The sequence below is a fragment of the Anarrhichthys ocellatus genome, unplaced genomic scaffold (assembly GCF_004355925.1).
Source record: "Anarrhichthys ocellatus isolate YVR2014 unplaced genomic scaffold, GSC_Weel_1.0 scaffold30, whole genome shotgun sequence".
Lineage (NCBI taxonomy): Eukaryota > Metazoa > Chordata > Actinopteri > Perciformes > Anarhichadidae > Anarrhichthys > Anarrhichthys ocellatus.
In genome coordinates this window covers 2,316,946-2,334,166 of record NW_022280060.1, presented here as the reverse complement: position 1 = coordinate 2,334,166, position 17,221 = coordinate 2,316,946, and the positions used below count along the sequence as shown (strand labels likewise).

Here is a 17,221-nt window from a genome sequence, read left to right as displayed (position 1 = left end):
ATACATATATATACATACATATATATACATACATATATATGTATACATATATATACATACATATATATACATACATATGTATACATATATATACATACATATACATACATATATACACATACATATACATACATATACATACATATATATACATATATATACATACACATACATATATATACATATATATACATACATGTACATATATACATACATACATACATATATACATATACATATATACATACATACATACATATATACATATACATACATATATATATATACACATGTACATATATACATACATATATATATACACATGTACATATATACATACATACATACATACATACATACATACACACACACACACACACAAATATGTATATACATATACATACATACATATACGTATATACATAGACACATATACATATATACACACATTTTTAAAGACTGTATCTTTATGTATTTTAATTTGTAGATGTTTTCACATTAAATTGTGTTATTCTAAAACTTTGAGTGTCAAAAACTAAAATTACATCTCGATTCAAAGTTGTAAAACAATAAAATACAAGTTAAAGAGAAGTCAATACTTTCAATTGCAATTGTAATGAACAGTTTTCAATGACAAATAGATAGATTGTGAAATTACTGTATTGCAATAAATTGTGTCACACTGATCCAACTTTAATTGAAACCTCTGACCTTTAACTACGTGTCCATAAATGACACTGCATCCTCTTTTCAGTTGATAGTTCCTCCCTTCAGTGAGATCGATAGAAACATGTTCAGGGTGCTCGGCAAAGCCCTTTGTCCCAAAACATGTGTTTTATAAGTTGTCAACTTAAGCCAATATATGTATGCTACAATATACTAGCCTTTAGGTCTGGTCCTCTCTTAAGGCAGCTCATTCTCTCAGCACTGATGTAGGCTCAGTCCATTGAAAGTCCTACTGCATTAAGAGACTTCACCCTATCTCCTTGTCAGTGGTAACACAGGTATCGTAGCAGGGCAGCTGCTGCCATCTAGTGGGCATTACTGAATACTGAAAACACATTGGAAGGGCAAATGCCTCTTCTGGCAGAGCTTAAAAAGTGGGAGTGACGGAGCGGTGGATTTGGCTGAAGCAAACTATTGACACCTGTTGAACAAGGCCAACAAATTGGGCAATTCACACATCTGATAAAAACTGCACAAGGCTGTGTATAGTGTGCCGGCCTTCAGAAAGAGTTCATTGACAAGGCAAACAAAAGCAATAATGGGATTTGGTTACTCCACCCTGGACAACAATGGACAATGAACATGTGGAAACTCTTCCAAACATCTGGTAAAGCAGGGCAGCAACAACTCAGCCAAGCAAACAGAGCACGCACAAAGTTGATCAGAAAACAAGAGTCTGTGAGGTAAAGGATAGCCTTGATCCTGAGAACCTTACCCTGAGTCGCACACAGCCTCTTCTGGATCCCCGCATCATCTTGTCCTTTGACTGGAAATCAACAACAGAACAAATCAGGGAATGATACAGTCAGTATGCAGAGCTCTGGTTCACTGTACATGAACGACATAGTCAGGTTGTCCTGTGTGCCATTAGGCTGTTTTTAAACGTTTTTTAAAATAATCTAGAATATGGCTTGAGCATATTCCTAATAAACTGCCCTGGCTGTACGTACTTTACATATCCTAGTTTAAACACTCGGCTACATTTAATGAAATTATCTCTGTCTCAAGCTTTTGACACATAAACCAATATTTTACCATTTCTGCCAGAATATTTTAAGTGGGCACGGAAGCCGTGCACTGTATTACAGTTTAAACATATAGAAACTATTTAAAGTAAAATTGAGAGCAGCAGATACAAAAAAAACATGTAATACTTTTTAATTTGTGCACACACCAATAAATGACTGTGATGTTGCATAATCATTTTGATAAAATAGTACTTTTCACATGGGATTTTCTGCTGTAGAAACACTTTTTTTGCAGTGTCACTGGTTGAAAACAACACATCCCTTGATGTTTGGTCCATGGCTGCTTATATTTTTCTGTATATGGCCCACAATCAAAAAGGTTTTATAAAATTTCAACAAATCATAATTATGCTGAAAGACAGAGAAAGGGCAGCGAATCCTCACATTTGAGAAGCTGAAAGCAGCAAATGTGATGCCTGCAGATGTTCTGTCAATCAACGTATTGTTTCCACTGTATGGGATGCCTACTAGACTCTAGCTCTGCTTTGACTTGATGTCTACATTCATCAGATTCAGGGCTCTCTCTCCAGACTACAGTCTGACTCTGGACTTGTTCACTCCTCTGTATCAGTGGGACATTGCTCTGAAACGTGCAATAACTGCAGGTTTATTCTCACATCTAAAACAGCAAGCATACCTCGACCACAGTGATGACTTTCATGATACTATGTCAACATACCCATCTTAGTCAGGGCTCAGAATTTCCTTTAACACGACATTAGAGTAACTGAAAACTAACTATTTAACATGTAAATAAGATAATTTAATGTCAACCTGCTGAGAGGAGTGGGCAGCTCTTAGTTGTCATCTTCCTTACAACTTTTTCCCCACAAACACTTCCCCTGACAGTTTCCTGTCTGCTTTACTCTCGACGTTACTAATCAGAGTACAATGATGAATCGACTTGGAATTGATCAAGAATCGAACTAGCAACCAGTCTGCTCCCGCTGTGTCAGTTAGCCAGGCAGCTAGCAAACCAGCGAGTGTAGGGACTCTTATTTAACTACCAGAGACAGATGTCGTCTCGCTGACAAACACAGGTATGTCTCTCTTTCTCTATCACCTAACGATGTTAACTATTCACAATCATGTTTAGCCGATTCGGTGTATTTCAGCTGTTAGCAATGCTAGCTAGCTACAGTAGCGGAAGTGTAGGGGGAAAAACAAATACTGTCACTTGATTGGTCAGTGGGTCTTTGAGGAGCATTGCCATTGGCTAACGTTCGGATCCGTCATCAAAGAGACCCGCCTTTTTTTGGAACCAGCTGATACTCCCAACTCCTGACAAACACAAGGCCCTTATCCCACTTGGGTTTGACAACCAGAGACAACTTCTACAATCTAACCCTCTCGGGCAGACCGGTTCAGCGTCTATTGACCGTGGAAACGAACGTACCGTGTAGTATGACAGTAAACCGGCATTGTAGTCCAACACGAACCAGCGGTACTGCCACCCTTTCATGACGTTCGTCCACTTGCTGAGCGGCCCCTCCATGATGGACGCCATCTTTACAATAGTGTAGGATCGGGGAGGAGTCGGGTAAGGTGTGGGCAGGATGATGCGCTGCATGCCAGGGGTGCTTGAGTTACCCCATAAATGTACTAAACAATAGAAGAAGTATGCTTTACTTAAGGAAAATAAGGAAAAGCCAGCTGAAATACTCCTTTTATACTGTAACTCTTGCATTCCTGCAAATCCAATTAACCTAAAAAATGAACTAATCATATACATATACATTCAAAAATGGATAATATATATCCGGAATAAAGAAAGACCTTGGTGGTTTGCCTTTCTCATCCTCAGTGCATACAATATAATTTACCATCCCTTTACTGTCTGCTTTTACAATCATAGAAAAGTAAATGTAAATTATGAAATGTTGTATAAAGCCTCTTTATCCATAGTATAGAATGTGTTATCTGGATATTGTGAATGTCGTAATATCTGGCGATGATGTTGTTGTTCTGTATTACTGTTTTTGACCCCAAAAAACCCTAATAAAATAGATTTTTAGTATGTAAAAGTGCAAATGTATCAGTAACACAATGTACATGAAGTATCAAAACTAAACATTTTTGTCAGTGTTTTATTTTTGGATTATCAAACATTTTGAGCATTACTTCAATCTTGTAGTTGGCCGAGGTGCTAGTTTAACTACTGCATATACTGCTGTGTAAATTATAATAATGAATCATATTTTATTAACCGCTTCTTCTCCGTTGTCTTTTGCTTTCTCCACTTGCAGGCTTCCATCGTGGTCGTGCCTCCCTCCTGACACCCACTGCTACTGTTATTATTGTTAATAAACTCATTTATATTACTTAATGCTTTTATTATCATGATTATTCTATTATATCCACTGCTGCTGTTACTATTAGAAGTCATAATTCTTCCATCATTATACCCAATACTCTCATTATATGAATAATTCACATCATATGCATTGAATGTGTTTTAGCTCTATTATGTTGTTCATTCTGCACACATGACATCTATTGCACTTCTGTCCATTATGGGAGAAGGATTCCTCCTCTGGTGCTCCTCCCTAAGGGTTCTTCTGTTCTTCCCCTCCCCATTAAAGGTTATATTTTGTAAAGCCCTCTGAGGCATATTTCTGATTTATATAGAAAAATAAATTGAATTGTACAGGAGAGTAGTACTCAAGTGAAGAACAAGTACCTCAGAATTGTACTTAAGTACAGTAAATGGACTAGATGTAGCAACTGTCAACTTTACCTCCCACTGTACTAATTCTGTAATCTTACAACAGGTGCTGCATATCTTAAATTATTTATCCATTTGATTATGCCTCTGCTCATATTACATCCCACAGTTCTCCTGCTTTAACAATCAGTCTGCACAGTTTTCTTACATTTACCGCTGCCTGCAGCTTAGCATCGAGGCTAACGTGCCTGTGCTTTTGAGCCACCAAAATTCATTTTAATTGTTTAAAAAAAAATGATTGAAATGCTCGGTGGCAGATGAACATACCAAAAACAAAACAGTATTCATCAATATCTTTATTATTTACAATAGGCTTAACACTGATGAGCAAAACTTCACAGTAATATAACGTGAGCTTTAAATAAAAAATAAAAAAAACACAAAATATATATTTTGTACAATAAAAAAGTTAATGTTAACATCTCTTGCCACTTTTATCCCTGTTTAAATTCACATATTCCATTACGTTGTGTGTTGGTTTGCATTGCACTCGTACAACTGAAGAAATGGCCTTTGGTATAATGATGTGTACACACGATCTCCAGAGCTCTTCTCCACAACCGAGACAGGAGAAAAGAAATAACAGATATACCGGATAAATGCAGGCAGCATAAATAAAGACAACGGAGAAGACCGATGTTGAGAAATTTGTGGTCAGCTCAAATATTGAACAGCGTCTGTTCAGATATCAGATTTGAGGAAAACACATTGGTACCAAATCAATTTATTGACTCTGTAAATAGTGTTTAAAAATCTACATCTTTTATTTCTTTAAAAACAGTCCAGACTGGAAACCTGTTGATTCTGGGAGGTTACATTTTTTTCTTGATAAGGCTTTTCTTTTTTGGAAAACCTGCTCCACAGAGATGCACTACACACATCAACAGAAAACTCTAACGAGACATCGCTCAACAAAACCTTTGATGTGATCCGATTACGAGACAACACAGCAGCTTGGGTTTAGTGCAGCAGACGCATGTGTCATTTGTTAGAGTATCTAAATACATAATCTTCAAAAGACAAAGTGCACCTTTTGGCTTCAAGTTTGCATCTGACCATTAACCTCCAAATGACAGAAATGCATGCTGTCGTGATACATTTATCACAATCTCATGGCAAAGGAAAGAAAAACACATTTCAATGATGTTTTAATGATGGACTTTAACATTGCCAAACCTTTGAATTCTCTCAGTGATAGTGTACTGTACATAAATCATTTGTTCACAAAAAAGGCACCAAGAATCATGAAAGAAAAGATGGCATTTTTTCATCCATGTTCTTTGAAACTCACAGTGAATAGACATGAGTCATCAGTTTGTCTCAAAAGGATCCTGTTTTGGCAAGAAAATGGACATAAATATTGACACAACATGAAATGATGTAAAAACGCATCACAACACAAGTGGACAAAACATTTACTTGGCAAATCCATCAAGTGTCATTGACAGGCATTTTGAAAGTGTTCTGGACCTGCAGTGTTTACAGATTTTGTAGTACTCATATGCAACATGTGTCAACGAACCAATGTGTCTGAGGCCTTATCCAGTGTACGATATGACGTGAGCCAAAGCAAGTTGCGTGTGCGCGGTGTACACAGTTTTTGTTTGTGCTCAAAAAAACAGAGCAGCCGTTCCTGGACTTATTATTTAGTGTGACCAAAATGAAAAGTATGGGCCAATAAAAAAAAAAAAAATTATAATAAATAATTTAAAAAAAAATTAAAAGATTGAAGAGTCATGCAGATGAACATTCGACCGGGTTCAGAACAGAAGAAAAATACATTCATGAAGCAGATATTCAGATCAGGGTGGAAGAGCCGACGTCTCGCAATACATCTCTTCAGTCAAAAACATCGCTCTTAATGCTGTCACTACACATACATCTTTTGTTTCCTGGATATGAAATAAATCAAATATTTACATAACTTCTCTCTCAAAATAGGTCTGTGCTTTTAATAAAAGAAAAAAAAATAATCAGGAATAATTTAAAATTCAAGTTCAGACATAGACATTCTAAAAAGCATTTTTCTTTGAACCAAATAAATGTACAAATCACTCATGTGCTGAAGACATACTGCAGTTTTTTTTGTTTTTTGTTGAGAGATCAGTACTGTGTGTGATTCATGTGAAGTAGGCCTCTGCATTTCGCAGTGTTCATGAAGAATTTGAGGCACTGAGGACACGACAAGGCTACAGGGAATCCAGCACTGTCCGTACTCGGAAGGACACTTTTAGAAATACTGTCCCACTTCACCTGCTCATGCGCTACCCTGTGCTCTCCCCCCCCCCCCCCCCCCCCCCCCCCTCCTCACTCCTTTATGCTCCATCATACAAGGAAGAAATGCAGTGTGCAAGGATAACTGGACATAAATATTGAAATGCTTTAGGAGACTGGGGATTTCCCCCCCCCCCATTTATGTGGCACTGTGTTACGGTGTGAACATGAGTCACGACACTGAAGCAAAGACAAATGCCGTGCATTTGACAAAACAGCCCACATTCTTTATTGTGTTTTGGAACCGAATAAATCTTTTCTAGATTTAAAATCTTTTTAGATTTGATAAGCCTGTATTTGGCAATACTGAAACGCACACGTAACATTTCATTTGAGCATATTTACACGCTTGTCAGATGCACACGAGCTTCAATGCTGCAAGTGATCCCTTCAGTCTGTTTTTCACAACGGTCGCCTTGTGTGGACTCGTGGGAATGTCTGCGTCTAAACAGTTGACTATACTTAAAGGATTATTCTCAGAAACAAGGCTTTAGTCCGATATGAACATGAGCAGTTTTGGAGAGATTTGATATTTTATCACATTTCAGTATCTACTTAAAATCACTCATGAAAATAAGCACACAGAATAAAACTGCAAATTGTGACCTCAAAACCTTGAATCCTGATGTCGTTTCCAATCCTTTAGAATATAATGGCTTTCAAAAAAATGGCTTATGATCACTTAGTTCCCCAGACACTGAGCAAAATACTCGAATACTGCGAAACACAATACATCCAACTGATGCGTCACTCATTTGTGAAACACTGTTCGGGCTTCGTCAGTGAAAACAGTCGTCTAGTATTCTCAGTAAGGCTGATCACAGCCACCATCACTCTCGCTCGGTATGTGACTGACTGACAGATGAGCAGAGTGAGCGTCCACTTTGCCTTCACACAGTCGATACACTCGACATTCATTTAGCGAAGAGGCCTTTATCACGGCCAGGTGGAGGCGAGGGGCTAAACATGTCATGGTGCGACTTAAACCACGTTAAGTTTGGCAAAAACGTTATTGAATACTTGTAGGTCAGAGCAAAACTAGTGTCCACACTGGCATTTTATGAAACAGTCGTTTGTAAACAGTAAAAAGAATAGATTTTGTAGTGATTTCTCTGAGGTACTTAGAGAGATTCATCTCATTTCGTCCCCCATAAAGCTGTCAAAAGAACCAGAACATAAAAAGGAATATTAGCAGTCTGTTGGGTAGTTGGGGGGTGTGACGGTTGGAGCTGTCACAGTGGCTACCTCTGTACTACGTCACTAATCTCTTTAATACAGCTGTGCAGGTTGTCCTGTACAGTGGTGGGCCCCACGCCGCTCAGCACTCCACCTCCGGAGGACGAGGCCCTCAGTTCCTGCAGGCTGAGCTCCAGCTTCCCCACCGCCTCTCGGAAGGCAAATTTGTTCCTCATCTGAGGGATGCAGTCCACGTAACCTGAGCAGTAGTCTAGCAGCTGGTGGCCAGCGTCCAGCACCTGGCTGCTGGAGGGGCTCTCGGAGCTGGCGTGGAGGGCGCTGCTCAGGCACTCGGCGCACTCCAGCAGGGCCACGCGGCTAACGCGCTCCAGGGGCACCCTCTCCGTCTGCTGCCTGGTTCGCCGCAGTGCCACTTTGGAAGCGGCGGATGACGCTGTGTGTGAAGAGGAGGCCGTGGTGGCGGCCCCGTTGGCCATTTTGGTGGGAGTCGTGTTGATGGAGGCGGGGCAGGATGGAGAAAAGGAGGAGGATGCGGGAGGCACTTGCGGTGGCGGCACAGATGGTCTGCCCGTCGTCGTGCCACCCGACATTCGTCCCGACCTGTGACCTTTCAATGTGTCTCCGTTTACTTCCACCGGTGCTCCTCCTGCCTGCTCCTCCCCGTCACCGCTGTACGAGTGTTGCAGGCTGCGCAGGGTGGGAGGGGGAGGAGGAGCACACTTGGGTTTGACAAGTCGCGGCCTGTCCCGGTCTGCTTGGTGCTCAGACAGCAGTTTGAAGCGGTTCCCCTGAGAGTCCAGTCCGACCAGGTGCACGTCAGCTGGGCTGTGCTTCAGCGTGGGAGAGATCAGGACCGGAACTTTGTGGTTGTGAGTTGGCGCACCTGCTGCGGCCGATGACGCTATCGAATTAGAAGTCTTCGAGGGAGTCGACCAACTCTGCTGCCTGTCCAGTCCTCCCCCACCCTCCTCTCTGCCCTCCTTGACCCGAGACAGACTGTCCGATTCCCCCACCTCCCCCCCAACCCCCGGCGCCCTCACCCCTACAGCAGCGCCTCGGGGTAATAGCTTGGCTTTGGGCCTTTCCCTGATCTGTGCAGTCCCCTCATCCATCCTCCTCAGCAGAGTTTCCGAGGGCCGTGCGGCCCCGTTCTCTGGCTGGGAGGTAGTGGAGGCAGTCCTCTCTAGAGGGGGTTTAGCACAGCGGTTCCTGGGTAAAGTCAGAGCCATGCGCTCCAGGTCTGGCAGCCCAGATGACATTGAGGAGGTAGAATTGGACCTAGGAAAGGGTTTAGGCCCTCCTGCTATACTCCCACCCTCCTCTGAAGAGGTGGTCTTTCCTGTCCGTAGCCCCAGAGTCCTTTTGATGAGTCGAGGGGTAAAAAACCCAGCCAGCCCACTCCAACTGCTGCCGCTGGTCACCTGTGAAGCAAGCCCCCCACCAGAGGGTTTCTGTCCAAAAGCAGCCCCACAGCAGCGTGACTGAGGCTGGGCGGGTTCTCCATGGGAGTGAGAGGGAGAGGCAGAAAAGCCACTAAGACTGTCCGAATGGGGTTGGGGAGGAGGAGCGCTGAAATCAGCGGTGGGCTCGTATTTCTTGTGAGGCTGCGTTTCCATCTCCCGGAAAGAACTGCTCCTCTTGGGCGGCGTCGGGAGGTTCTGTTGGAGCTGAGACGACGGCGAGGAGGAAGAGGAGGAGGATTTCTTCTTTATGAAGGAGCTAAAGAAGCCAGTCTTGCGGTCTCGCGTAAACGTGCCCATGTCCTGTGTGTCCTCTAAAAGGCTGCCGGGAGATTTATCTCGCGGCAGCTGTTTTCTGGGCAGAGCCGGGGAGCTGCCCGATCTGCCGTCCCCTCCTAACAAGGTGGAAGCCCAGCCTGGAAAGAAGGACAGAGGGCTGGATTAAAACAATGCAACAGAGCTGGGCTGAACTCAGCAAAAACCCACATCTTTGTGAAAGGGTTATTCAATACCTCACAAGAAATAAATAAACACTGCACTGTATCCCTCTAGTCTCTCAATATGCTTGCCTATAGATTAATGTCACTCAATGCATCAGGCAGCGGTGTGCTGTTGTGATAAAAATGGACTATCCTCTCCCTCCCGCTCTCTCTCTAAAAGCTTTTCTTTCCTCCTCTGGGACTCATGAGTCAGGAAAAGGGATGGAAAGTTCTCAGGCCATGCCAGTCATGCACATGCAAACACTAATTCAATGATTTACAAGCCGCTCTTGTAAAAGATGGGATGATGAATACATTTCTAGGACCTGAGAACACATACAGAAACTGCCCAACCTGTTACGAGGAGGGCTGTTGTGTAACTTTGGTCAAAGAGGGAAACACACATTCACACTTCTGCTGGCATTTAAAATCACGACAGAACGGGGCTCAATCTTCACTGACCAGACAATGAATTAGCACGTGTGGAGGAGAAAACTTAAATCTAACCCATTACAACTACAACAGTTACATGACGTCACAAACAGTTCACTCAGCATTTCTTACTTGGCATGGTTCTCTCTTCATTGATCGCATTTGCATGGAAATATAAATGCATACAAACAAGGAATATTAGTAAAACACAGACATGAACACGAGGTCAAAACTGTGGTCACAGTCTTTGTGGTTTCATTAATATCAAACATACACGTGGTGATGTTTTATGAGTCATGCTTTGTGCTTAATGACGCTGTAAAATGCTCTGCATTATCACAGTAACGATCTATATTTGATTTATGACTTAATGAAAGCTACGGTTCACTTTATTGGTGAATACTTCTTCATTCATCATGTGCATGGACCAAAACATACAAGCTGAACAAAATGCTAACAGAAGATGAGAAAAGGCAAACCAAGACAAAGACAGACAGTCGTCTTCACACATCGAGTAAAAACACAAATGAAACATTTTATTTTCAATATAAAACAAATAAATAAATTAAAATAGACAAGACAAAACAGACAATATGGAAATTTAATCTTAGGGTTAGCAAATATTAATACATACATGACGAGTCTAAATATTGATTGGGATGTGGGCAGAACAGTAATGCAACAAATAGGACAAGACAGATAATGAGCAAGACCTCCATTCCATCACAGATAACAAAAACAGATTCCATAGATCGCTCAATATATGCGTTTGTGGTTGACTTGAAGTGACCCCATGAATCACATGATAGAGGAGCTGTGCAAATTTCTATTTTATAATTTCTATTATAGCATCTTTAACATCTTTTAATTGGTGTCGGATGACACAGACATGAGCACTTTAGTTTCATGGCTGAATAAACAGAACCTTGAACATTAGAAATCAAATACTTCTGAGTGCTGAAACAGTTGTAACTCTAGGCCAGTGTATGTCTACGTCAGGCTGTGCTTGCAGATCTGCCTCGAGACAGCGCTGGATGATCGACCGGATGCTAGACAGATGCCGGGCACCAGTGGTCAGTCGGGAAGGAAAATGACGGCCCTTCTTTTCAGGCGGCGGGCTTGGCGGCGCTGCAATGTACTCCGCGAATCAGCCTTCTCTGGCATACCTGCAGAATCATAGTGTGGTGCATCTGACTGGTTGGAAGAAAGGTAGGCATGTCTGGCTGTACCTGAGTGACCGTGCGTGCCGTGGTCAGATCGTCCGTCCAGTCCACCCTCAATGTTTTCCTTGTTTTCTGTGTGCTTGTGGAGTGTGCGAGATTTGGAAGGCAACAGGGGCATGTCGTGACTGAACGGGTGCAGTGGTCCGCAGTGACCAGAGGAGGCCGTCTTACAGAGCTCCTCTGCTACCTCTGCAATGTCCAAAGAAAAGATTCAAACTATTAGAAGGCAGTCACAATCCAAATCCAAACATACATTTACTAATTAATTAACACGACGATGTTAATTAATCAACATCAAATGATTAGTCAAACTCTAACCGGACGCTTTCTAATTTTTAGCCTATTTTACACATTATGCTGCTCCAATGACACCGTTTCTTAATTAAGTTTAATCTTAAATAAGATATTCTAGCTGTCTCTCAAGGCAGCAAAGTCGAACAGGCAGCTCTGCTGAGCTAAGTAAACGTCAGCTTTCTGAATGAGAAGGAGAGTTTGCCTGTTCAGCTCAATCAGCACAGTGATTTTAGAAGCTTTATGAATGCAGGTTTTCAGCTACACAAAAGACTGAGGATAAGCAACATGTTACTCTACCTTCAGAGATGCTGGAGTCATGGAACATTGTTTCAAAGGCTTGGTGGATCTCTGCAAACGAAGGCCGGTCCAAAGGGCTCCACTGCCAGCCTGGTAGAGAGACAGACACAAAGGCATGTTACTAAAAGACGGTACCGAATTTGACGACAATATAAGACAAACAATCTGCTCTTTCACAGATCCTGTAGTTCCAGACTATTGTTTGTAAGTCTTCTTTTTTCTTATTACAGGATTGTGAGTTTTAAGACAGTATTGAAGGGGCTGCAGCGAACTGTGATATGACAAAGATTTCGACAAGCATCTCGGAAAGATTAAAGCCCAAACAAACTTTCACAGCTGTCGACCTCTATCCATGTCTTCCCACTTTAGTGCCGCCACTTGGTGAATAATTAAAGGCAGGTATGACAGCTACTACTCACATGCTCTCATGAGTTCATAGACTTTGGGCGGGCATCCCTCGGGCTGCTCCATGCGGTAACCTTTCTCCAGGAGGTCATAGACCTGAGACAGATCGATTCCAGGGTACGGAGACATGCCGTAGGTGGCAATTTCCCACAGCAGCACCCCGAATGCTGTAATGAAGCAGATCACACATTAGCACATGGAAAAATGAGCTACAAGAAGAGGAGCACTTAATATGAATGTATGCTCATGTATTGCTCACCCCAGACATCAGACTTGATTGAGAAGGTGTTGTATGCAAGGCTCTCCGGTGCGGTCCATTTGATGGGGAACTTGGCCCCAGCGTGGGCGGTATAAGTGTCGCCAGTCATCAACCTGCTCAGGCCAAAGTCTGCAACCTTCACAACGTGATTCTCCCCGACCAGGCAGTTCCTCGCTGCGAGATCCCTGAGGGAGGGACAGTGAGGTAAGGAGAAGAGAGGGAGAGAAAGAGAGAGAATTTAGATTACTCTGACAAATGAGGCATGGCAAACATACATACACACACACTAGAGTATCCCCTCACCGGTGTATAAAGTTCTTCTTCTCCAGGTATTCCATAGCAGAGGAGATCTGTGTAGCCATGTAGAGCAGCACCACAGCGTTCACCTCCTCCTTGTCACAATCTCTTAAGTAGTCCAGTAGGTTGCCGTGTGGCATGTACTCTGTTACGATGTAGAACGGAGGCTCCAACGTACACACACCTGTGGGAGAGGCAGCAGTTAGAAGACAGATGCCAACAACCACTAAGAGTGAACGTGTCTGCCACAGCCAGCTCATAAGTCATCTAGAATGTATTGAGATAAATACAGTATGAAAAGTAGTTTGGTTTTGTAGAGGCACAGTAACATAGAATCAGTGCTCATAATTACTGACCTAGTAGTTGAACGAGGTTGGGGTGTTTAACCTCCTTCATAACTGCTGCTTCTTTCAGAAATTCGTCAACTTCCATGGTATCCTCCTGTCATGATGGAAAATGGAAAAAAAAAGCAAAAAGAAAAGAGTAATCAGTGGGTTGGAAAGACATGGCAGCTGGGAACAAGTAACATGCAGCACGTGTATGACCAAAGTCTGCCTGCAGGTGGCGATCTATAACTATTTTCACAAACCAGCTTCCCACAATGAAGCTCAGTGACATTAAATGATGATGGGGAGGGGCTTCTTACCTTGAGTGTCTTGACAGCCACCGTGAGGTTGTACTTCTTCCACACTCCCACGTACACCTCTCCATACTGGCCTCCTCCCAGCTTGTGCTTCATGGTGATATCCGTGCGCTCCATCTCCCACTTGTCGTGGATGGGCGACACGCCGTACACTGTGGGCTTGTTACATTTGGGAGCTGGGTAGTGCAGGGTGGTGACCAGGCCATCGGCTACGGTGGAGTGATGGTGGACCAGCTCGGCCAGGGTGGCAAAACGACTCTCAGACGTCACATACACCTGGGGGGGGGGGGGAAGATGAGGAGAGGGACAGAGTTAATAAATGCTGTCAAAGTCCAAACGCCATCTACATCTAAAGAGTATCATATGTATAACTCTACCTTTCCATCGGAGGATGTGTTGATCCGGTAGTGGTAGACTCTCCCCTCATAGCGGAGGGAAATCGACAGCTGTCCGGGGCTGCTCTCGCTTTCCCGGACCAGGAAACTGCCGTTGATGAGGGACGAGAGCAGGTACTCGGCGGCGCTGCGCGACACTGGCCCGTGGTACCAGCTGTGCTTCTCCAGACTGTTGACTGGCGTGATGTAGTTGGAGGGCACCCAGCCCTGGCCGTTCTTAGAGCGCACTTCACTCCACTCTCCATTCTGGTTGTAGCCCAGCACGCGCAGCTTCTCACCTGGACACAGGAGGGGCAACTTGTAAGACTTGATCTCATGGGGACATTATCAGTGGCAGCGTGGACTGACAGTTAACAAGTTGTATAAAAATCTCTAATCATGAGTTTAAAGCAAAGGTTTCTTATGTTTTATAATTAAATATCTGAAGCCGATTACAGGATTTCATTCATTTGTCTCTCAAATTCCTTAGAGAGACACAACAAAGAAGAGAATTTCTTATCAGGCCCCAGCGTTGGTAAATAACAGGTCGCACACAGGAGCGAGGAGTCATGTATTCGACATTCCTCTCATTATAACTACATCAAAAGCTATGGAACAATGATAGGGTTGGGTGAACTGCATATCTGTCATAGAGGGCTAGGCAACACCAGGCATGTAGTGACTTGGTCTGTTGTCTTTCTCTCCGACGTCAGTGCTGAAGACGTGGGTGAGCAGAGCGGCTGATGGGCTGGAGACAGGGGGGGGGGGGGGGCATCAGTGTAACAAGCAACACTGATCCAGGAGGGGTAACAAATGCATGCATTAAAAGGCTCATCAGATTATGAAACTAGAATTGAAACTCACAACTCTGGAAAGTTATCACGGCGGCTACTATTTGATCTTTCGTCACAAGGCAAACGTCCATATTAAAAAGTTATCCAGCATTTCACACAGGGCTGGAGTGGATCTGAATGCTGCCAGCATGACTCGGTCGCATGCCTTTACACAACAGTATGTCTAGTCAGTCAGTCAACCGTGGCCCACTAACATGTAACCAGTGACTAGAGCAGCAGGTCTAGCACTTAAAGTGAAACACTATGCTAGCAACCCACAGGACTACTTTAAACAGAGATGGTTATCCACATCCAGCCCACCAATCCATCAGTCTCCTCTGAGTCTGTAAGTTCTGTGGGAGTGGAAACACTGACTACCTCCTTGCCTCACACACTGGGAGCCATGTCTGCCTGAAGCTGGGCCCCAGTCTGGCCTAGCCTGGTTCAAAGAGGCACAGCAAAGAGACAAATATTAGCCCCAGACGAGGGCTTGTTAAGTCCCTTCTCTGATCAGCCCCTGCCTGCTGTGCTCACCCACCTGTCATTATTACAGTTGAACATATTCCATATTAACATCAACATATGGAAACACACAGCATTAGAGGCATGCTGGGGTGTTTCCGTGGGGTGGGGCAAAGAGCCGGACAGATAGGAATAGTGCAGCGGAGCCCGGGAGTGTACATGTGCTCGCATCCCAGGCAGCTGCCGTGGAAGTCTGAAAAACAATGGATAATTAACAGTCCGCCACGTTTAAATGCTTTAGATCGGTTGGGGACATGAGCCTTGCTGTCCCGAGCCGGGCTGTCTCTAATATGATGAGGATATTTTAAGCTTATTACTCTGGGGAGAGACGGTTGACCGGTTAACTGCTGGTTTGAACTAAAGATTTCCATAACAATTTCTCGTTAAATGTTCTAATATCAGAGCATGTAACGAGAAAATGTTAGGTATTTTTTTCAACCTCTGGATTAGTGGATGATAACGCCTGTTTGGCTCACAGGTGGTGTAAAAGAAGTAAAGTGTGAAAGAGGGATGTGAGGGGTTTGGGTAGTTGACAAAGAAAGCTTTAGGTCGGGGGTCAGATACGGGCTGATGTCACAACAGGGAGCAGTTATTGTGACGGTTGGGTGAGCTCTATTGACACTCAACATTCCTCTGCCAAAACTACACTTTTACTCATCAAACATCCTTTCAGCTACGAGTTGCTGACCTGCCAATCACAGGCATTGCCTCCAGGGTGTAACCCATGACTCTTTCCTACACGTCAGCGTTGCTTAGGAAGGCACATCACGTAGCTTCAAACTTCAGTGATGATGCATGGAAAAGAATGGACTGGAGGACAAGTTTTTCAAGTCTCGTTTCAGCAAATAACATCATGAAACCTCTTTTTTTTTTGGTCGTTAGGCAGTTAGTAGGCAAACAACATCAACATAAACAGTTGTTTTAATCCATTTACAGTGAATCAGAGATGAGAAATGAGAGTGACACTCTTGTTTACCTTTAGTGATGCTGAGCGTGTTGTCTCCGCTGGCGACAAAGTCATAAAGTGCAACGAAGAGGTTGGGGTCGCTCTCGGCCGCTCCCAGCAGGTTCTCCTTGGAGCTCCAGCGCACCGCCTCCGTCAGCGCTGCGGAGTCCAGGCCGAACGGCCGGTGGAGAGCTTCTGGAGGAAAGAGAAGGAGCAACGGTCAGAGTGGGAATACAACATCATTTACACAATCATACAGAAACTCATAACAATAAGTTGTTTTGTGTCTAATAATCACCCCCAGCACAAACTGATCACAACAAGCTGTCCTATTCCAATACTATCTTGAGGCAAAACATAGATGCTTAACAGGGCAGCTGCGCCAGGATGTCCTCTAACCACATGATACAGATTCAAGTGTCCATGTCACTGATTGTCTACCTCTCTGTCCAGTCTGTTGCCCCTGCCTGAACCCTGTGTGGCGATGGTGGCCGCTCAGAGCCGTCCACTCGTCCTCAAAACTGCCGCTTGCCTGCAGGCACCTCAAAAGCATTACTTTACTCAATCCACTCTCTGAAGAGCCCCGTTATGGATGACTACACGCAGAAGCCCGTTGTGTCTAGCCCGAGCAAGGTGAGATCTGAGGTGGGAGTGTTTTCTAATTTTTGTATTTGCAGAGAGCAAGAGGGGAGGAGCTACGACATAGTGGTCGGAAAGAATCTCCCTCTGCACAAAACGGAGTGATTACCATAGCTACATAACACACACACACACACACACACACACACACACACACACACACACACA

At 43.6% G+C, this 17,221-nt stretch overlaps 2 protein-coding genes across 5 annotated transcripts in view; both read right to left on the bottom strand.

Moving 5' to 3' along the window:
• The window catches only part of osbpl9 (oxysterol binding protein-like 9), a 39,436-nt gene extending 36,147 nt beyond the window's left edge, over window positions 1-3,289 (bottom strand). For both annotated transcript variants that reach the window (XM_031863959.1, XM_031863960.1), the window contains exons 1-2: window positions 3,151-3,289; window positions 1,442-1,492 (exon numbers count right to left, since the gene is read on the bottom strand). In XM_031863959.1, coding sequence (XP_031719819.1) covers window positions 1,442-1,492; window positions 3,151-3,261 — 162 coding nt within the window. In that variant the 5' untranslated portion in view covers window positions 3,262-3,289. The remainder of the gene's footprint in view (window positions 1-1,441; window positions 1,493-3,150) is intronic.
• Window positions 3,290-6,766: 3,477 nt separating this feature from the next.
• Window positions 6,767-17,221, bottom strand: part of abl2 (c-abl oncogene 2, non-receptor tyrosine kinase) — a 22,443-nt gene continuing 11,988 nt past the window's right edge. For 2 of the 3 annotated variants that reach the window (XM_031863996.1, XM_031863998.1), the window contains exons 2-12: window positions 16,445-16,609; window positions 14,117-14,412; window positions 13,743-14,015; window positions 13,453-13,537; window positions 13,103-13,280; window positions 12,800-12,984; window positions 12,555-12,707; window positions 12,136-12,225; window positions 11,551-11,733; window positions 10,454-10,468; window positions 6,767-9,826 (exon numbers count right to left, since the gene is read on the bottom strand). In XM_031863996.1, coding sequence (XP_031719856.1) covers window positions 7,995-9,826; window positions 10,454-10,468; window positions 11,551-11,733; window positions 12,136-12,225; window positions 12,555-12,707; window positions 12,800-12,984; window positions 13,103-13,280; window positions 13,453-13,537; window positions 13,743-14,015; window positions 14,117-14,412; window positions 16,445-16,609 — 3,455 coding nt within the window. In that variant the 3' untranslated portion in view covers window positions 6,767-7,994. The remainder of the gene's footprint in view (window positions 9,827-10,453; window positions 10,469-11,550; window positions 11,734-12,135; window positions 12,226-12,554; window positions 12,708-12,799; window positions 12,985-13,102; window positions 13,281-13,452; window positions 13,538-13,742; window positions 14,016-14,116; window positions 14,413-16,444; window positions 16,610-17,221) is intronic. The other variant, XM_031863997.1, reaches the window with a different exon arrangement.